This window comes from Diabrotica undecimpunctata, chromosome 4, assembly GCF_040954645.1.
Source record: "Diabrotica undecimpunctata isolate CICGRU chromosome 4, icDiaUnde3, whole genome shotgun sequence".
In the NCBI taxonomy this organism is placed as follows: domain Eukaryota; kingdom Metazoa; phylum Arthropoda; class Insecta; order Coleoptera; family Chrysomelidae; genus Diabrotica; species Diabrotica undecimpunctata.
Window position 1 is genome coordinate 34,285,348 of NC_092806.1, and position 22,138 is coordinate 34,307,485.

The 22,138-nt window shown below is 30.9% G+C and overlaps 2 protein-coding genes across 4 annotated transcripts; both read right to left on the bottom strand.

The window, feature by feature from the left end:
* Positions 1–3,217: 3,217 nt before the first annotated feature.
* LOC140438209 (uncharacterized) lies at positions 3,218–15,833 on the bottom strand. Of its 3 annotated transcripts, XM_072527919.1 has the most exons (3): positions 14,573–15,833; positions 14,181–14,470; positions 3,218–4,829 (listed from the first exon to the last, which is right to left on the bottom strand). In XM_072527919.1, exon 3 carries the CDS (start codon positions 4,819–4,821, stop codon positions 3,718–3,720), a length of 1,104 nt encoding a protein of 367 aa, XP_072384020.1. In that variant the 5' UTR covers positions 4,822–4,829; positions 14,181–14,470; positions 14,573–15,833; the 3' UTR covers positions 3,218–3,717. The 3 variants fall into 3 exon arrangements, with proteins under 3 accessions (XP_072384020.1, XP_072384019.1, XP_072384021.1); XM_072527918.1 differs by having other exon boundaries at positions 14,181–15,833; XM_072527920.1 differs by lacking the exons at positions 14,181–14,470; positions 14,573–15,833 and adding an exon at positions 5,224–5,367.
* On the bottom strand, positions 12,408–20,348 carry LOC140438612 (uncharacterized). Its single transcript, XM_072528273.1, has 3 exons — positions 19,506–20,348; positions 18,063–19,403; positions 12,408–12,463 (listed from the first exon to the last, which is right to left on the bottom strand). The coding sequence occupies exons 2-3, from the start codon at positions 18,664–18,666 to the stop codon at positions 12,408–12,410; spliced, it is 660 nt and encodes a 219-aa protein (XP_072384374.1). The 5' UTR covers positions 18,667–19,403; positions 19,506–20,348.
* Positions 20,349–22,138: the final 1,790 nt, after the last annotated feature.

Genomic DNA, 22,138 nt, shown 5'->3' on the forward strand with positions numbered 1-22,138 from the left:
TGAAATATCATGAGGGTCATTCTTTTTAAAGATTGGAATAACTTTTGTCATTTTAAATATGGATGGAAATTGGCTGGTTGATATTGAGATATTAACTAAATGGGTTAAAGGAATCGATATATGATCACTTATCAGTTTTATTATTTTTACAGATATGTTATCAATATCAGTACTTGGCTTATTTTTTAGTTGATCGATTGTATTTTTTATTTCAATTGGAGTTACGGGTGAAAAGAAAAATGTTTTTTTACGCATTTTTGAGGTAGTACAAGAAGAAGGTAACGATGTGCCAAAATGAGTTTGAAGATTGTATTCTGTAATTGTAGCAAAATATGAGGCAAACGAATTAGCAATATTACAAGACTTGGTAATAATTTTATTATCATAATGTAGAATAATATCAGACCTGTTCTTTTGCCTACCAGTTTCACTATTTACTAAATTCCAAATTGTTTTTGGTATATTGTAAGATTGATTAATTAAGTCACTATGAAAGTTTTTTTTAGTATTTATTAATAGAGAATTACATTCTTTTTTTGCCTGTTTATAGGTATCTTGAGACTCGATACTCCCTATATTTTTTGCTATCCAGTGTAGATTTTTTAGTTTTTGACTAGCGTGTCTTACCTCATTTGTTACCCATGTAGCCTTATTTGTTTTGTGTGCTTTATTGGACAATATAAATTTAAATTGTAATCTAAAATTCTAACAAATGAATTTGTGGCATGTTCAGCATTCAATTGTGAATAAACTTCATCAAAAACTGTAGAAGAAATCCCTGCTTTAAAAATCAGCATATTTTATATTTGGTATAATATATTTTGATATATTTGGTATGTAAAAATTGTTGAATGATACTGTATATTGTCCTGAATTTTTGTCGAATTTAAATGAATTAGTGGTACTTGAGTAATATTTCATACAATCATTCATTCAACAATATCCACTATCACACTGTAGCTTGCCTGATTGATGTTTTTTATCCAACTTTGTTACTTTTTAGAAAAAAATTGTGTTCTTTAAATATCTGCGACAATTTTACACTCTGTTTTTTTTCTGTTATAATCTGACATTCTCCGTTAAACCAGTAGTTCGTTTTTGTTCGTCTTTGTTTACCTTCCATGTCTAGTAATCCTTCAGCTGCTTCTTTTATAATGTTTCTGCACCCTTCCCACTATTTGTTTTCATGTTTCAGTCTGTTTTCTAGTTTATATTTTGTTTATATTTTCTATTTTTGTTTGTATTTATAAGTCCTTTTACATTGTATCGTTCATTTTTATACCCTATTTTCTTTTATTATGTTTAAAAGTCTGGTCCTTACGCTATTTTCAAACCAGTAGTGATTAAAATCCGCATTTGCTCCTCTCCTGTTGTGGACGTTTATTATATTCGATTGGTGTCTTGAGTCTACAATAACATCATCTATCATATTTACTATAGGTCCGTTGTGCCAGTGATTTTCAGGTACCTTTGAGTATATCTTTTCGAGCGAAGTTAAAATTATACAACTGATTAAAAAAACTACTATGAAAAACGAAGACATTTTTGAAATAATCGATGTATTATCATTCCTGCCACATATCATGCAAGTTAAACGTTTACTTTGTATTCCAGTTCTTACTTTGGCGGAATTTTCAGTTTTTTATTGATGTTTGTAAAATTTTGTTGCGTAGTTGCAGGAATCGGTGATTTAGCTACTAATTCAGCTGTTGATTAATCTGTTGAGTGTTTATTTTGCTGCGTAAACACAGTTTGACATAATGTCAGGACATTGATTAATTCCGCTATTAAATAAACTAACTCGGTTATTTTTGACACTCTATTTTTGACAATCTTCCACTTGCTGGGAGGATTGTTTTTGGCCATATACGACGCGTAATTTTGGATGACTAATTTCATTTTTTCTTTATAAGACTATATTATTAAAACGTCTCTGAATTTTTTATATTCAATATAAAATTCACACACTAATTACATTTTTATTTTATTACATTTAATACATTTTTCAAAAATGACGAAAAAGTACTATAACTATATTTAACTATAACTACAAACTATATTTAACTAATTATGCATTTTACCACTTGACTTTTTCCTAACATCTTATTAAACAAATTATTTAAGCAATATTATTTAATGTGTTGAAATTTTATCTTATTAATTTTATAAATGTTTTACTTGTTTACGATGGTACTTATTATTTATATAAGCATATTATATATTTATAAGCAGCTTATTTTGACTATATTTTTATGAGGCATTTTACTCGTCACCTTCGAATATTATCTAAAGACGATTAGTTTATATGAAATGAGTTTATAAAAAATATGCTGCTACATAGATAAAAACTAATTATTTCAGAACGTCAAGGATTTGCATTGCTATTAATAAACCACTAGAAAAAGTAAATAATGCACAAGTGAGTCTTAACTAAATAGAGTAGAACATCGAAAATAGTTATTAAGTCAAAAGCAGGAAGTAACGAAGAAATACATTCCACTATTGGTAAACAAGATACACTATAAAAAAAATAGACAGTTGCACGGATTGTTGTGGGGTAATAAAATAAAAGAAGAATTATACTATAATTAAAAAAGTATTGGGTTGTATGGTGTCGAACTCTGAGAAATAAATCAAAGAAACAAATCGAAAATTAAGACCATGCAACTATTGGATAATACGATGTTGCCGGCTTACTAGGGATTAATAGGATGAGGAAAGAATATATTCGGAGAGAAATGAAAATTGATCTAAACTTAAGATGCCTACAGAAACTACCTGAAAACAGACGGCCAAAAATGATAGAAAAATGGACTCCGCCCACTAGAAGAAAATAAGGTCAAAAGTTCTAGTCACAAGATTTTGAAGATGCAATGACCGCCAGACCTTAAAAAGTGGCATAGGAGGCTGTACTGTAGACTATCGCGAAGCTTTATAGGGGAGAGTTGTCCAAAATGGAGACGCTAGTGTATTTTTAGTGATTTACAAGTGAATACTGTAATTATCATTGTTTAAAGTGCAATAGAGTTAGTGATTATTACTTTAACACTAAATAAGTTTTGACAGACTTATTTATTACTTGGTCAAAATCTAAAACTATAAAAAAATGTAAATGTCCCCGTTCTAGACCACCGTTCGGGTAAAATGGGGACCTCATTAAAAACAATGGATTTTTTTATCTTTTTTAACATTTTAATTACAATAGCACACATTTTAAATTTATGACAAATACGTATTACACTTGTGACAGGATAAAACATAGACACAAAACAATTTTAAAATAATTTTTTGTGAGTTTTTAAGTGTTACGTCTACAGAAATCGCACAGGAAATAGTCGTCTTCTTTATCTGCATTTGTACATGCCTCGTGGGCCCAACCAGAGCATCCTGAGCACTGAATCCACCCTTCTTTGTCCTTAGAAGCAGAGAATACTGCAAAATATACAAGCCTCATCACTGCCACCTTCTTCAGATGAGGAAGACTCGTTCTGGTTTTCGAACTTGATTTTCTTTAATGTGGGACCAACATCAGTTTTTGGAAGGTTTTCTTTATCGCTACTGTGGCCAAATTTCTTCAGTTTTGTTTTATTCAGCATTTTAGACGTTTTAAACAGTTTCTTTTTAGGTTCTTTTTTCATTTTTCTTCCTCTTTCTTTATCTTCTAGTTCTCTCTTGTAAGGTGACGACGTCAAAACTGCGGTTTTGCCGCGTCTTCTGTTATGTGTTGTATTTCTGATTCTTTCTTGTTCTTGGGGAGGTGGCATCAGACACCTTGGTGATATTATAGCAAAAAAAGTGGAAGGTTGCTCCATGGATGATCCAGATTTGGACCATCAACCACATTCTGAGTTCTTCTTCATAGTAGGTATTAAGGGGAGCCATAAAAGAAACGTCCAGTGGCTGGAGGCGATGAGTCGTATGAGGAGGAAAGCAGAGTATAATAACATTATTTTCTTTCGCAATATTAATCAATTCGATGCTTTTTGAGTGAGCTTTGTGTCCATCCGACAGAAGTAAGACTGGCTTGTCTGGTTTTGGGTTTGAAAACTCAACAAATTGCTTGAACCAAACTAAAAAGCTTTCTGTTGTAATCCACCCTGTTTCATGGAAAAAAGCAAAGGATCCTGCTAGACCATCGTCCATTAATGCAGGATTTTCCCTTTTTCGTGGAAATATAAACATTGTCGGCATGTAGTTTCCAGCAGCACTCATACAGGTCTCGGCTGTCACTAGTGTTCCTCTTTCAGATGAAGCTAAAGCCCCTACTTGTTTCTTCCCCCTCAGCGCTACAATTTTTGATGCCTTATTAGGAACCGTCGTGATTCCTGTTTCGTCAACATTATAGATATCCTTAGGGGAAATGTTATATTTCTTTAATATATCTTCTAACAGGTCGAAAAATGTATTAACTGCATCTCGTTTGAATCCCTTAGCTCGCGCCAAGGAAGTTTGCTCCGGCCAAGGAAGCCAATCTTTGCCAGCAGCTTTTTTGCTCCTGTTGAAGGTGTGATCAATTCCATTGGCTTCAGCTAATTCAAACGCTAAATGGCGTAGATCCATTAGTGTAAGGCCAAAAAGTCTCTCTTCCATATTGACAATATGTTGGGCTAATTCTTCTTCCTGTTCCTTGAAAAATTCACTAGCTGATAACTTAAGTTCACGAGCCTTTTTTATGCGCCTCTCAAGTGTTGTCTGAGGAACGTGGAAATTAGCAGAAGCCTTTCGGTACCCCATTTGCCCATCTAAAACGCCTTGCACAGCAAATTGCATGCTTTCTTCATTCCAGCTCTGTCTATTCGTCGTCCTTTTGTACCGGCCCATTGTCACATCTGAAAAAAACCACATAACTTAGGCTTTATCTTTAACACATATAATATAAATCAGTAAATATATAAAAATCATAATTATACATTAAACACAATTAAAATTCAACAAAAATAAAATTATTTGATATTAATGTCTATATAAAGTTTTATAGACATAGGATATCTTAGAATACTATTATACATTGATGTAAAACTATTTAATAATCAACACATTTTATAGTCTACCGTCGGGTAAAATGGGGACGTCACCGATTTGGACAACTTCAAATGTCCCCGTTTTGTCCGACAGTGCTACATTGTAAAAACATGGCGTTCACCGCACTTCTCGTGAGATTACCAAGCCACATAAATATGAAATTGAAAGCTTAAAATCTAACAAATTCAAAGAAGTTCTTACCGAGTTTACTCCTGCCTGTATTAACCGCCTACAGAACCCACAAAACACAAGAAAATAGTTAAATAAATTTAGAAAAACTTCCGTTTACTCGCTGAACCAAGCAGAGGTCACTAACTGTTTGAAAACCAACTTGTAATGGCAATATGAACGCCTGCTGCTAGTAATACCAACTTTAGCCGCTCTTTGTAGCGTCACTTGACAGAGGTGACCAGACCCCGTTTGATCCGATGTCCCCGTTTTGGACAACTCTCCCCTACTATGTTTTCTGTTTCTGTTTTCTATTTTTTTTTTAATTTTAAAGATTTTAATAAAATTGGTATTAACATGTTGTACAAAGACTTCGTTCGTAACGTAAATGGACTCTTCCAAATGTTTACTGTGACGGCTATTTCGTAAAAAGCTATATTAAATATGATGTGCTGCTTTACAAATCCTTTCTAAAGTATAGATATGAAAATTCAACTTAAATATTTTTCTAATCACTCTTTTTGTCGCACTTACAATTGTCGAACTGATAATTGTAAAAATCCGAAATTGTATTTATATGAAATTAATTTAAAACCAGAATTGTCATAATTACAAACAGTTGATTATATTGTTAATAATATGGATGATAATTATGACTTTAAAATTTCGACCGTTCGACAATCGTTATGAATCGAATTCTAGTATCGATCTTTTATTTTTCTATTTGTTTTACTGCATCTTTTATTGGCAGATATTCTTTTATTTTTTTTACTTTTCTTTTAATGTCTATATTTTGTTAGTTATTTATGTAGTATGCAGCTTTTAATTTAAACCTGCTTAGAATAAATCTATGTTGACTAGAAACTAATTTATGGAGAGTAGTTAATCCATGTAAAGACCATTAATTCGTAACGCCGTGGCCCTTTCTTCCGTAACGCTCGCCTCAGCATTTTACTATAAAGAAAATAATTATTATACTGCCAGTATAGAAACTTCGCTTCAAAACTGAATATTGCTTCGACAAATATCGCTGGAAATTAAAATGCAAGAAACGGCACCATCTGTAGAAAACTTGCCTGTATGTATATACATATTATATATAAATATATATATATATATATATATATATATATATATATATATATATATATATATATATATATATATACGTCTTCATAACAAGGCGAGATCCGATTAAATCGAGGACAACCCGAGATCCACCAATAGGAAATTAATTATTTGAGTATATTGTTCCTAACTATATTTATAATTAACATATTAATCACGGCACACTTAGAGGGGAAAAGATTTTTAAACTTAAATTTTTCTGATAAATTAAAAGCGAAACGAGATCCGTAGCTGAAAAGGGAAGGGGAAGACTTATATATAAAATTTTAGATATTTTCCGATCAACGCGAGATCCCACACTGTTGCCAGCTCTAAAGGGTATTAGTCGAGCGACCAGAGCTCGTCTTGTATTGCATATTTCCTACTTAAGGAGTAAAGTAATTTGCGGTTACGGTGTTTTATATTTTATAATGTCTCGAGGGCAGCGGTTAGTTGAATTAGTGAAACAAAATTCAAAGATAACAAAAGGTAAGTAATGATTATAATTTTTCTGTATATAATCAAATAATTCAACATAAACTTTATAAACCGAATAACTAAAATGCTCTGTTTTATTGAATTTGTTGAATTCTATTCTCAAAGCTATTTTTGTTTATTATTTATGTACAAAATTAAAAAGGGGAAATTATTTAAAATTAACAGTTTATCTGTATAAGAAAAGCTATCATTGTAACATTCTAATCGTGTTTTAAATAAAAATATTAGTTTTGCACAAGAGTAAATACGTTCCATATAGTAGAGTAAATCGACTGACAAAAATTTATTATTTACTTATTTGTCAATAAATTTGTTCTGTCTTAAATTAACTATGCTGTTGCTTTTTAAATGTTGTAATTTTTTAGATATTGATCAGTAAGAATTTCTCACTGTGATTTGTTTTAAATAATTCCCTTGACTTTAGTAGACTGATTTATTTTCTTTTTTTAATAGGTCAGCACTTCGAAGGGCAAAAGTGTAGAATGTAGTCTGCGGAAAGGAAGGGTGTGGAACAAGAGAGACCGCTGCCTATACTGCAGTTTGGACGTAACAAATTTTTCGAGGCATATTTTTAGAAAACATCCTAAAGAGGAGAGTGTTTTAAAAATAACCATGTTACCCAAAAGAGATATTGCTAGAAAGCATATGTTAGATCTCCTAAGAAAGCAAGGGAATTTTTCATATTTGCATGCAGCCGATACCATTAGACCTGTCCAGAGACCTTCGTCTTTTTCAAATTCTAATACTGTAACAGCAGATTACTTACCCTGTATATACTGCAAAGGTTTATATAAACAAAAATCCCTGAAGCGACATGCAAAAAAATGTTATTATAATAAGGAAAACAAAGCAGGAATTAAATATGCAAGTGAAGGCCAAACCATGCTTTCATTCACAGAATCTCGAAAGAGATTTTTGGATAAATTAAGATTGAAATCTGAAATTTTTAATTCGATGAAGGCTGATCTAATTTCATTAAATGGAAAGGGAGATGTAATAATATGCCAATATGCGGAAGATTACTTAAGAAAGCATAAAAGGACCCATATAAGAAGTGCTGTTTCAAATAAAATTCGTGAATTAGGCAGATTGTTAATTCCTCTACAAGATTTGTATGGCATTATTACTATGATAGAAGCACTTAAAGCTGAACTACGCCCAACTGGTTTGATAGACGGACAAATGCGAACGGCAGACGACTCTGTGCCTATCTCGAAAACAAAAACAACACCACTGTAGCGGGTCCAATGGACCCAACATGCTTCCATGGAGAACTTCCCTCGCACATAGACTTAGCAATTCTACACAATATAGGGCAACAATACGAAATAAAATCAATAAATGAAGGCGATTCCACACACAACGTAATCGTCATGACCCTAGGCGCAGTGGAACTAAATCCACTGCAGCCCCATCAAATAAAGAAAACAAACTGGCCTAACTTCAGAAGAGTATTGAGCAAAACCATCGGGGCAATCCCAACAATTAACAACATAGAAGAACTCGAAGAAAGTATAACAAGATTAGAACAAACAGTAATAAATGCCATCGAAGACAACACAAAAAGGAAGATTCCAAGAAATATCAAATGAGCTAAAAGATCTCATTAAAGAAAAGAATAGGAAAAGAAGAAGAGCACAAAGAACAAGAAATCAAGAATACAAAAGAATTGCTAATGAACTACACAGAGAAGTCAAAAGAAGGCTAAACGAACACAGAAGTGAATGTTGGGACAAATATATCCAAGAATTAAACCCGAATAAATCTGCATTCTGGAAAGTATCAAAAATACTCAGAAAGGATAAAAAACCCATACCGCGCCTACACAGAGAAAATGGAATGGTATATACCGAAAAAGAAAAAGTTGAAGTAATGCGAAATACACTCGAATCCAATAATATGAAAAACTTTCACCCGGCAGAAGACCTAGACTTCACGGAGGAAGTAGAAAGAAGCGCCAGACGCTTAAAAAGAAGAAAAGGCATAATAGGCCTAGAACACACAAGTCCAGAAGAAATTAAAGAACTAATCAAAGTACTAAATCCAAAGAAAGCAGCCGGGCCAGATAAAATCACAAACAGATCAACTAAAAATGTACCAAACAAAATCATAGTGTATATCACGAATATAGTTAACGGTATACTAAGACTAAGATACTTTCCAGACAGGTGGAAAAAAGCAGAAGTTATAATGATAGAAAAACCGGGGAAAAACGAGAGCTTTCCACAGAATTATCGATTAATAAGTCTCCTATCATCACTAAGTAAGATAGCTGAAAGAATAATCCTAAAGAGACTACAAACAGAGTCAAAAACAATTGGAACGATCCCAGAATCACAGTTCGGTTTTAGATCCTGACACTCCTGCGAACTACAAGTACTTAGACTAACCGAATTTATCACTAAGGGATACAACGAGAAAATGTACACTGCGGCAGCCTTCCTAGACGTCAGTAAGGCCTTTGACAGAGTCTGGCATGAAGGCCTGCTTTATAAGATGAGTCAATATGGATATAGTGAGGCAATGACATGTCTCCTTGCCTCATACCTGACGAACCGGAGATTCAGAGTTTGGATAGGGCCTGCCCTGTCCGAGGTCGGAACTTTGGAGGCAGGTGTACCACAGGGAGCGGTGTTATCTCCATACCTATATACCATATATACAGCAGACACACCCAGTAATCACAAAACACTGCTCAGCCTATACGCAGATGATACGGCAATTGCAACAAGCAATAGAAACGTAAATTTCGCAACAAGAGACTTACAACGCTCTCTAAATCGATTACATGCATGGTGTATAAAGTGGAAAATAGCACTCAACCCGGAAAAAACACAGGCCGTGATGTTTAGAAAAAGGAGACAAATAGCAAACATGGAACTAAGTCTAGCTAATGAAAACGTAGAATGGAGCAATCAAGCTTAATACCTAGGAGTGACCCTTGATCACAAGCTCACATTTACTGAACACGTGAACCAAGTAGTTTATAAAGCAAAACTAACAAAGATACAACTTGCCTCATTAATAGTCAGGAAAAGCAAGCTAAATTTCTTCACAAAACCAGCTAATTAGAGAAGCACTAAACGTACCGAGATATGTACCACTAAGGTACCTATACAGAGATACAAAGCAGAAAAGAATCCTTCATAAAATGAACGAAAAGGCATACGAAATCTTCAACGAAATAAGAAACCACCCCAACAGAAAGCTGAGAGAGCTAACGGATTATGATGCAAATATCAGGACGACACATAGACGACCTAAACAACAGATAGCTGGATATGTCGCAATAGCATAAAGACATATGAGGATTGAAATAGGCACGGAGTAGTCATAGGCAACGCGGGTTAGGAGTAGAAAAAAAAAGGTAAGAACTGGGGTCTTGGCATTTTAGAGTTCCGGACACCAGGCCTTGCTCACCAAAAAAATATCTTAGTTTTGGTCTTAGTATTAGTATAAAAATCGGGAAAATACCTTCTAACACCGCGAATAAATTATAGTGGCAAGGAATAGTTTAGTACCTATTCATAGTTTTCCGGGTCTTCAACCCACAATCTGCGCGATACTGACCCTGTCGCACACACATATGCACCAAACGAGAGTACTAAGAGAACCATAAGTTCTCTTCGTACAGCCAAAATTTTGGCTTAGGCCCTTAAGGCAGGTCTATTTGGGAGACCAGCACCGCGATTTTCTGAGCATCGAGGCCATGTGCGACAAGCATGGGCTCGGTGGCCAGACCAGTCGGGTGCCCAGTTGGCGAGGAGAACAAATTAAATTTTGCCAAATCGGCAGCTGAGTGACCGAACACACACTTTCCCTGTGCGGAGGGACACCAACTTAGGTTGGTGCCTCTCCGTGCAGGGCACACACTTTTTTAGGGACAACAGTCCAAAGTAATGCTAACACCAAAGTAAACTCAGTAACGTAATTAGGGAGAAAAGCTTTCTAGCTACCCCTTGATTTTAGGTGGCCTAACCACAACCATGTAGATACGGAGGGTGTTGTTTATTATAAAGTTCATAAGCCTTCACTGCGAATGTCAGACGTAGTGAAGGGGTGGAGGAAAAACCTGGGGGTCAGATAGGTACCGAACCAGAATGATTGATTCTTCTGGAGCGAGACCGGTTTGATCTTCGGACATGTGGATCCCACTGACTAGCAGTGGTATACACATGTCACTAGGGGTTGGGTTGAACGCCTCGCGTGTGTGTGTGTATTTGACGTACAGTGTCCAAGTTTAGCAGAAATGAACAACATATATTGAAAAATATTTCCTTGGAATCTCAATATAGTACGTGAACAGCATAGTCGGTCCCTTAATTATAAATGATATGCAAAATAGATTTGTGTTAATAACTCTCAATCTAATTAAAAGCGGTTGGGTTTATTTTATAGGTCTTTTAAAAGCGATTAAAATAAATTTTTAACATTTTTTGTAAAACGAACAATGGAGAAGATATATAAGAAAAATTGTAAAAAAATAATACTACAAATAAAAATATTCCGATACGACGTCTAGTTCTCGAGATATTTGACAATCGCCTTTCTGGGCAGAGCTCTTTAATAATGTAAATATTATAATTCAAACCAGAAATAAGCCGAGGGGAGGGAGAGAGCTGACTGTAAAATTCATTTGCGATGTTGCCAAGTTTACCGGATCTCGGGTTGTCTACAAAATGTATATTTAGCATATACACAACGGATCACTCGCCCTGACCTCTACAGCGAATTTCGTGGAACTACTGCAATATAAAATTCGCCAAAAGGGGTGCAAAATGAGGTCCAGACAAAAATCGATTTCCTTGTACCCCCATCATTGTTACATCGAGATATCACTATATACACGTGAATACAAGGTGAGATCCAAAATCGGATCTCGCCTTGCAAAATGGATCTCATCTTGTATAGCTTATGATACAAACGGATCTCGCATTGATATGAAGACATATATATATATATATATATATATATATATATATATATATATATATATATATATATTAATGTGATATTATAAGTCAGAGGTGCGCCAAGCAATTAATGAGCTAATTAATTAATTAATTAAACTTATTTAAATGATGCAATTATGATTTTATCACACTATTTAATTCTCTAATCTCAGGGTTATATTCGTGCTTCAATATCTATGCTTTACATGTGATAGGTAAGGTCCAAAGAATACCGGAATAATAAAAAACATATATGATTCAACATTATATATTGAAATAAAATTCACACTCAAATATCTTCAACAAAAATTATCTCATATAATGATTATCAAAATTTTGTTCTACGTACGTGAACCTTCAAAAATTTATGCTATATGCAATATAAATTAAAATTTCAAATCAAAATTGTTGTTCTAAATCTCCTGATCAAAATATTTCTATCTTTTCTAAAGCAATTAAAAAAAACTTTGTTAATAAAGAAAAACTGACGAATGGTAAAAAACTATCTCTCTGATGATGAGTTGTCCAAATCCTTGTTCCTTGTAGCCTACACTATCTATTCTTAGCAGTTCCCTAGGTAATCAGCAATCTTACAACAAATTATTGTGAGCCTCTCGTCTTTAATGATCTCCTTCAAATGCACGTATCATTCAAAAGATGCTAGCCTCTTCTCCTCTCTATAAACTGAATACCTCGTTCCGGCCTAAACAGTGACTCTTGGAATATATAAGTAGAAAAGTATAACTTACAATATTTTACTGAATCAGCTTCCGTCAGATACACTTACTCCAAGAAAACTCACAAACATTCACTTCTAATGCTTACTATCACTTCGGAACCACCAGAGAACAACGACTGTTCGCCTTGCACCCTTGGAAAACAACTGATTATCTTTTCTCCCTCAAAAATCTAGCTAAGCTCTCATTCCTACATACCTATCCCACTTTTTCCAATCTCCTCCAATCAGAGTTCGTCACACTTATCCCCATCTACCATTTAGATAACAAACAACAATTTTACCTACAATTATAAATTTCCTAAAAACTATTAACATGCTAATCGGTTTCTACAAATTCTTAAAAACTAAAGGAGAATTATATTTTCTAAATATTCTATTCTATTGTCTTATTCACTGTACAAATCCATTTGGAAAACCCGCTCGCATTGTTCATGACTTCACTTAAGCTCACTCACGTCACTCGAATATATTTTACAAAGAAAATAATTTATGCATATCTTAAATTTTACTACAGGTCATCCAGGATAATCGACTTTCATTTCTTCGAAATATCTTTTATAGTTTATTAGTTGAATTATTTGAATTATTATATTTTGTACTTTGAAATATATTAAGAGCAAACCAATATTATTTTCAATTTTACATAGCTTAACAACTTTCCAGGATATCTTGATAATTTATTTAAATGGTCTATTTAGTAATTTTTAATTTTATCTTTGGCTGATAAAATGAATCATAAGAATATATAAATATATATATATATATATATATATATATATATATATATATATATATACCTATTTATATAAAGAAGTAAACGTTAAATAGTGGGTTTGCAGCAATAAAAAATGAAACGTGTACTCTTTTAAATTGTTATTCCAAGCTTTCGGACATTAGTTATGTCCTTCATCAGGGAGCTACAAATGTGATGAATAAATTGTTGGTGTTGGTATAATTAATTAAAAAATTCACTACTTACAAACTTAATGAGGTTGTATCAACGAAGATGTATTATAATGTTGATAAAATTTATCATAGTCTCTTATCTTTTTTTATTATTTTATATTTATTATTTTTATTATTATTTTATCAACATTATAATACATCTTCGTTGATACTACCTCATTAAGTTTGTAAGTAGTGAATTTTTTAATTAATTATACCAACACCAACAATTTATTCATCACATTTGTAGCTCCCTGATGAAGGACATAACCAATGTCCGAAAGCTTGGAATAAAAATTTAAAAGAGTACACGTTTCATTTTTTATTGCTGCAAACCCACTATTTAACGTTTACTTCCTTACGTTGTCAGCAAATACTTCTGGTTCATTATATATATATATATATATATATATATATATATATATATATATATATATATATATATATTGTTATGATGTGTTTTTTGTTTGAATGATGAGCAATGAGTATTTTTAATAATATATAGGGTTTTATCGCGGTTCTCAAAGAATTAGCTTGGAAGTACTTTTTTTAAATTATCTTTATTATAACTATTATGAAACACACATATATATCTAACCTAGTCAATGTAAATTTAAAATAAACTATCTTTAAACTGATGTTCTTATAAAACTAATTAAATTCTATAGACAATGTTAAATTTAAACAAACTATCTTCAAAATTGAAATTGTTATAACACTAACTAAATTATATTAACAAAATTTTGTACCTTTCTTTCACTGAATGCCTAAATGAACTGTTTTCCACTAAGTATATAGATTCTAATCACCACTGAATGTCTTCGTACTTCGGTTATCCTTGTTTTTGTGAAATTACTTTTTTCAATTATCAGCTTCTACCAATTTAAGATATAGTTTTCTTCACCAGCATTTATACACCACCAGCAAACAGCATTTATATTTATTCTTTTCAATATACCAATATCCAATTATTATAAGTTGATTTATACTAATCTCCAACCACAATATAATTTAATTTCTTCCAGTATACTTTTATAATCTTCAATAATTATTTGTGTATAATTATAAATGTGCATTAATTATATGCATAATTTTTAATCTTCATTTAACTCACTATATTAAACAATTTGACTATTTGTACCTGATTCTCTGACTCCAAATAATCTTTAATATTTCTTACTAAACTTTTTTGACTGACTTCTTGAAAATTCTGAACAATTTACTTCACTAAATGTGTCTAATAACTTTCATAATAAACTGGCCTGACTTCTGACTAAAAACTTCCAAAAACTTCTGAACAATTGACTTCACTAAGTAAATGTATCTATCTTCTAACTAACTTTCATGATAAAACTGCTAAAAAACTGCCAAAAACTCTTCTGACCGCACTATCTAAAACTTTTCTGACTAAAAACTTTCAAAAACTGCCATCTTGAATCCAAATCACGGGTATTTATATCTTTTGGACATTCTAGAACCATCTCGTAAGATATCATGTTCTAATTTGTTCTATCAAATACTTGTCTGAATTTTCTGGAACAAACCATTTCGCAAACATGGCCATCTCCGGAGATCCAGAGAATTCCATTCTTTTCTATTAATAATTTTGTTTACATTTAGGCTTTTCAGATCAGAATATATAATTAAATTAGTAACTTAACATTCTAATTTAATAAAATACACATTTCAAACAATATATTATTATAATCCACTTTATATTCGTAAATATTCTTAAACGTCACTTCAGAGTATAAATATCTGTCAATCTCCGAGAGTATTTTTGGTTGCCTAAGCACATGGCTCACTTATATATATTTACAATATTAAAATACAACTATTTACAATTATTATATGCTAATTTATTAAAAATGCCCTCACATAAATATAATTTTATAAAATTCTCTAGTATATAACTTATTTAAATTAATCAAATATCTAATATTATGTAGTATATAACTTATAAATTATTTTCTATAAACCCTAATCGTCACAATACCCCAAAATTTAAATTTAAAATAAATAATTTACTTATTATTTTTTTAAATATTAATTTTCTTATCCCTTATTAAATTTAATAAAACAATTTTTTTTTTTTATTTAAAATGTGTTAAATACATCCCTGTTCGCTGTCTATGTCAAAACAGAGAACAACGGAGCAAGCACAGTTCGGCTATTCTATGGTCAAACTGTCATGTCAATTGGAGCAATGAAAATGGAGGCTATGTCAAAAATTAAAAACAACTAATGTAAGGTTCTATAATTATTTTGTATTCTGTTTATTTATAGACAAGATTTCCGTTCACAAGGCTTTCATCTATATGAATCGTAAGTTTTACACTTTCCATATTATTTTTAGAAAGACATTTATAGTATTAATTCTGTATCTAACCCCAAATTATGATTTTTAGGGTAGCAACAATTTCCACATGTACAAAATTCAACAAGTATGATGTCAAATTTATTCACAACAATGAAATCTACCATCTATTTAACAAATCAAGTCTATTGAATAAAATGGATATATCAGTAAGCTGTTAGTATTTTTATAATTAGTGTTAAGTTTATAATATATTACTTCTTTTTGAAAAATTGTACATTTTTCTTGATTTATTTTAAGTCCAACTTTATCTAATCTGTTTATTATAATTTTTAGGTGTTTCTCATGATCTTCAGCCGTTTTAGAAACAATTAATATATCACCAATGTAGTGAATTACAAAATGTTCATATTGATCCAAAATATCATGAAGACATCTACATAGAGCACTGCAAGATGATTGAAGTCCAAATGGTACTACTTTGAATTGATATACTACTCCATCTATCTGAAATCCTGTATACTGTCTACTTTTTCTTTCTAGAGGTATTAACCAGAAACTATGCTGTAAATCGATTTTAGTGAAAAATGACATTCCTGTAATTCTTCCTAATATTCCATCTATACTCATTGGTGCTTCAAATTGCTTTTCAGTAATCTTGTTAATATTCCTTGCTTCCAATTTTACGCACTCCGCCTCGTAGGCATCCATCTGCTTAAAATTTCCATTCCTTAAATATTCACTACAATAATTATTCTTTACATTCTTTTGGGACATTTCCCTATCATCAAAATACATTTCTTCTTCATAAACATCATTATTTTCTTTTAATAATATCCTATCAACTCTTATTCCTTCTTCTACCTCATCTTTCTGCATAAATTTAATTATTTGCCCTTCCAAAAGTACCATTTTTTCTTCAAAATCTATCTTTACTTTCTTCTTTTCCAATTCATCATTTCCCATTAATATATCAACACATAAATCCTTGACAATAAATCCTTGCATATTAATTTCTTTATTAAGAATATTAATTTTAAAATTGGCTAGTTTATCAATTTCACCCAACTTCTTATTATTTGCACCAATAATTTTAATTTTTGGAATCTTTATTATATCTGATAGTTTTAATGTATTAAAAATAAAATTCTCCGAGACTAAAGTACTTTCTGAACCAGTATCTATCATAATTTTAATCATTTTATTTTTGGCCAAAGCATTTATATAAATTAAATTAATAGAGTCAATAATTTTATCCTCATCTAAAGAAATAAATTCAGAAGGTTTTTCATAATAGCAATGGCCTAACTTGTAATTCAGAAAGTTTACTGCACAAAATTTTGATTATTAGAATTGTCAGATTGTATCTGACCACTTGGATCTGATGTCCTATGTCCTTCCCTACTATGACTTCTACTCACATTTTCTTGCCTTGTACTATTTCGTTCCCTGTCTTCGCAGCTTCTATTCCTTCGAACACAATTTACCTGTCTGTTATAGTTAGGTCGCTCTGTATTTCTTCTATTATTAAAATCTTGTCTATTATTATTAGTACTGTTATTAAAATGTTGTCTATTATAATTAGTATTGTTATTAAAATTCTGTCTATTTTGATTACTATTATTATTATTAAAATTTTGTAAACTATCAACATATCTATAATTATTATATGATTGTCTATATTGTTGATTATCATTTCTATTATATTGAAAGTTACTATTGTTTTTTCTGTTATTATTATTACTTGTCATATTGCCTCTTTGTATTCTTTGAATAAAATTAATAAAACTATCTATTGTTTGAATATTTTGTACAGTTACGGTTTGCACAACATCAGCATCAAAATGTCTAGATACATTTAAGACTGTTTCATCCTCTCTAAGTGGTGGTTCTAAATATTTTGCAACTGTTATCAGTTTTAATGCATAATCTACCATATTTGATTTTAAATTGTGATTATACTTTCCAAAATATAGAATTTCTCTAAACTTGGCTTGCTCTAATTCACCCCAATAATAATTTAAAAATTTATTTTCAAATGTTTGAAAATTATCTAAATCATTCTCAATACTAGCAAACCAAGTTGCTGCATTGTCATTTAATGTCACTCTAATATAATCTTTAATATCATTAATATTATTCACAAATCTTAATTTATGTTTTAAACTATTTATGTATACTCTAGGATGCAAATTTTTTATATTACCAGAGAATTTAATCCCAGTCTCATTTGTTAAATTTAAGTAAGGTCTCCCTATGTCTCTCATTTGTGAAATATCATCTATTCTCTGTTCCACATTTCTTATTTGATTACTATTTATTTGGATATTTTGTTGTATATCGTCTAATTTTTCTTCTGTGTTTCTCCTGTCTTCGTTAATTTTTACTTCTAAGTTACATTTCTGTAACTCTATTTTCTGTTCTATATCTATTTTATTATCTTGAATAATCCTCTTTACTTCTGTCCTCTCATTGTCTATCCTTTTCTTGTAGTCATTCCGTATACTTTTTATTTCATTTGCTACTTTTTTCTCTGCAGCTTCAAGTTTTTTATCCATTTGTTTTTCCATTTGTTTTACAATTTTATTATTATTATCTTCTATTTTCTTTTCTAATTTTCTATAATTCTCTTCCAATTTCTGTTCCATTTTTTTCATGTCTTCTTTGACTTCTTGTGAATTCTCTTCCAATTTTTTTATGTCTTCTTTGACTTCTTTTGAATTCTCTTCTATTGTCTTGTTCATCTGCATCATTAATGACATCAAAGCTGCCATATTGACATTTTCCTCTCTTTCTGGATTCATTTCTGCAGTATCTTGTGGAACTTGAACTAAACTCTCCTCTTGTATAGGTTGTGTTTCTACTTCCACATCTTCTTCATTCTTTTTGCTTCTTGTACCTTTCTTTCCTTGAGACATTTTGAGACTTTACTTGTTCAAATATAATTAATAATAAAATCTATTATTTTTCCTTTCTACTGATAATTAATTTAGTTATATGAGAGCACTTATCTTCCCAAACTAATTCTTTTAAATAGAGAGCCACCGCGTTGGGTGCCAAATTTGTTATGATGTGTTTTTTGTTTGAATGATGAGCAATGAGTATTTTTAATAATATATAGGGTTTTATCGCGGTTCTCAAAGAATTAGCTTGGAAGTACTTTTTTTAAATTATCTTTATTATAACTATTATGAAACACACATATATATCTAACCTAGTCAATGTAAATTTAAAATAAACTATCTTTAAACTGATGTTCTTATAAAACTAATTAAATTCTATAGACAATGTTAAATTTAAACAAACTATCTTCAAAATTGAAATTGTTATAACACTAACTAAATTATATTAACAAAATTTTGTACCTTTCTTTCACTGAATGCCTAAATGAACTGTTTTCCACTAAGTATATAGATTCTAATCACCACTGAATGTCTTCGTACTTCGGTTATCCTTGTTTTTGTGAAATTACTTTTTTCAATTATCAGCTTCTACCAATTTAAGATATAGTTTTCTTCACCAGCATTTATACACCACCAGCAAACAGCATTTATATTTATTCTTTTCAATATACCAATATCCAATTATTATAAGTTGATTTATACTAATCTCCAACCACAATATAATTTAATTTCTTCCAGTATACTTTTATAATCTTCAATAATTATTTGTGTATAATTATAAATGTGCATTAATTATATGCATAATTTTTAATCTTCATTTAACTCACTATATTAAACAATTTGACTATTTGTACCTGATTCTCTGACTCCAAATAATCTTTAATATTTCTTACTAAACTTTTTTGACTGACTTCTTGAAAATTCTGAACAATTTACTTCACTAAATGTGTCTAATAACTTTCATAATAAACTGGCCTGACTTCTGACTAAAAACTTCCAAAAACTTCTGAACAATTGACTTCACTAAGTAAATGTATCTATCTTCTAACTAACTTTCATGATAAAACTGCTAAAAAACTGCCAAAAACTCTTCTGACCGCACTATCTAAAACTTTTCTGACTAAAAACTTTCAAAAACTGCCATCTTGAATCCAAATCACGGGTATTTATATCTTTTGGACATTCTAGAACCATCTCGTAAGATATCATGTTCTAATTTGTTCTATCAAATACTTGTCTGAATTTTCTGGAACAAACCATTTCGCAAACATGGCCATCTCCGGAGATCCAGAGAATTCCATTCTTTTCTATTAATAATTTTGTTTACATTTAGGCTTTTCAGATCAGAATATATAATTAAATTAGTAACTTAACATTCTAATTTAATAAAATACACATTTCAAACAATATATTATTATAATCCACTTTATATTCGTAAATATTCTTAAACGTCACTTCAGAGTATAAATATCTGTCAATCTCCGAGAGTATTTTTGGTTGCCTAAGCACATGGCTCACTTATATATATTTACAATATTAAAATACAACTATTTACAATTATTATATGCTAATTTATTAAAAATGCCCTCACATAAATATAATTTTATAAAATTCTCTAGTATATAACTTATTTAAATTAATCAAATATCTAATATTATGTAGTATATAACTTATAAATTATTTTCTATAAACCCTAATCGTCACAATATATATATATATACAGGCAAGTTTTCTATAGCTGGCAACGTTTCTTGCATTTTAATTTCCAGCTATTTATGTGGAAGCAATCTTCAGTTTTGAAGCAAAGTTTCTATAATTTTCGTTTCTAAATTTCTATAATTTCTTTTTTTTTTGTATTTTTGTACAGCCCCATAATTGTAGGCCATAGGGCCACACCGGTTCCAATATCTGTTTGTAAATCAGTACTTTGTTCTGGATGGAAAGTTGAGAGTACCTACCTATCAGCCAATACATATTTATGTACTTTATCGTCTTTTCTTTTTAATATGCTCCTTCGATTTGAGTTTGACGTCCAGATCTAAACCCAGTTATTTCGCAGTTATCTTATTAGGAACAATGCTTTTGTTTAAGATAATTGAAAAACAATTGATTTTCTTGTTAGTAAAGTTAATATCAACTGCTTTCTATTCATTAAACTTTATACACCCTTTTTTGGTCCAGAGTTCTATGCCATTAATTGTATTTTGTAGGTTACCCCTAGATTCTTCTATAGTTGTTCCTATTATCAGGACTGCTATATCATCAGCCAATGTGGCTAGTTGAATATTTTTTCTCTGCGGAATGTCAGATGTATTCAAAAGGTATAGTACTGGTCCAAGAACGCTACCTTGTGAAACCCCTGTGTTTATTGGCTTTAACCCAGAGTACTTCTTTTTTATTTTAACTCTAAATGTTCGCGGTGTAGGTATGATTGCAATGTTTCAACGAGTTGCATAGGAAATATAGAGATATTCAGGAATACTGCCGGACAAGTTTTGTCCACCTCCAATGCTTTCTCTATTTTAGTTATTATTCGATAGATCTGGTCAACTGTGAAGTATTTATCACCAAATCCAAATTTATGTGTCAGAATAATATTTTTTTGGTCAATTACATGGTTTATTCTTCGGTCTATAGTAAGGAGGTTTGGGTATCATTATAACCTCTGCAGTTTTCCAAAAGATGGGAACATATCTAAATCTAAAACATGCATTTATTAGGGTAGTAAGCTGGCTTTTCTAAGTATTTTTTTTAGTATTTTACCTTTGATCAGGCGCTTTTTTTGTATTGATGTTGGTAATTCATTTTTGAACTTCTTTTGTAGTAGTCAATTGTTTGTTAATATGTTAATAGAATCAGCATCTACTCGTTCATCGTCTACATGAGTTTGATCAGGGTTTGGTTAAAATATAGTTTGCAAATAATCAGCAAACGCATCCACTTTCTCTTTGGGATTTCTTACCCATGTTGTTTTCTTTTCGTAAAGGAGGTATATGTTAAACAGTCTTATTTATCTTTCTCGTCGCCTTCCAAAGGGAGTAATCGGTGCATCCATCATCAGTTCGTTCTTTCAAATACTTATTGATTCGTTTTTAATTTTAGCGATTTCTCCTTGCAGCTGTTGTGTGAGACTTTTTAGCTTATTTTGTATTTCCAGTTGTATTTACAGTTATGCGAGTCGTCTGCCATACTTTTCGAGCCTTTCTTTTTTCCTTAATCAACTCTTTGGGGTAATTGTTTCCTACTGTTTAATGTTAAATCACAAATCGAATCAAATAGGATTAAAAATGAATCTCGACAAAACAAAGATATTAACCAACAGCCTAGAAAACATCACGATAGATAACATCAATATAGAAAAGGTAGATATATATATATATATATATATATATATATATATATATATATATATATATATATATATATATATATATATATATATATATATATATATCTAGGACATGCAATTAAAAACGAAAAGGAAAAT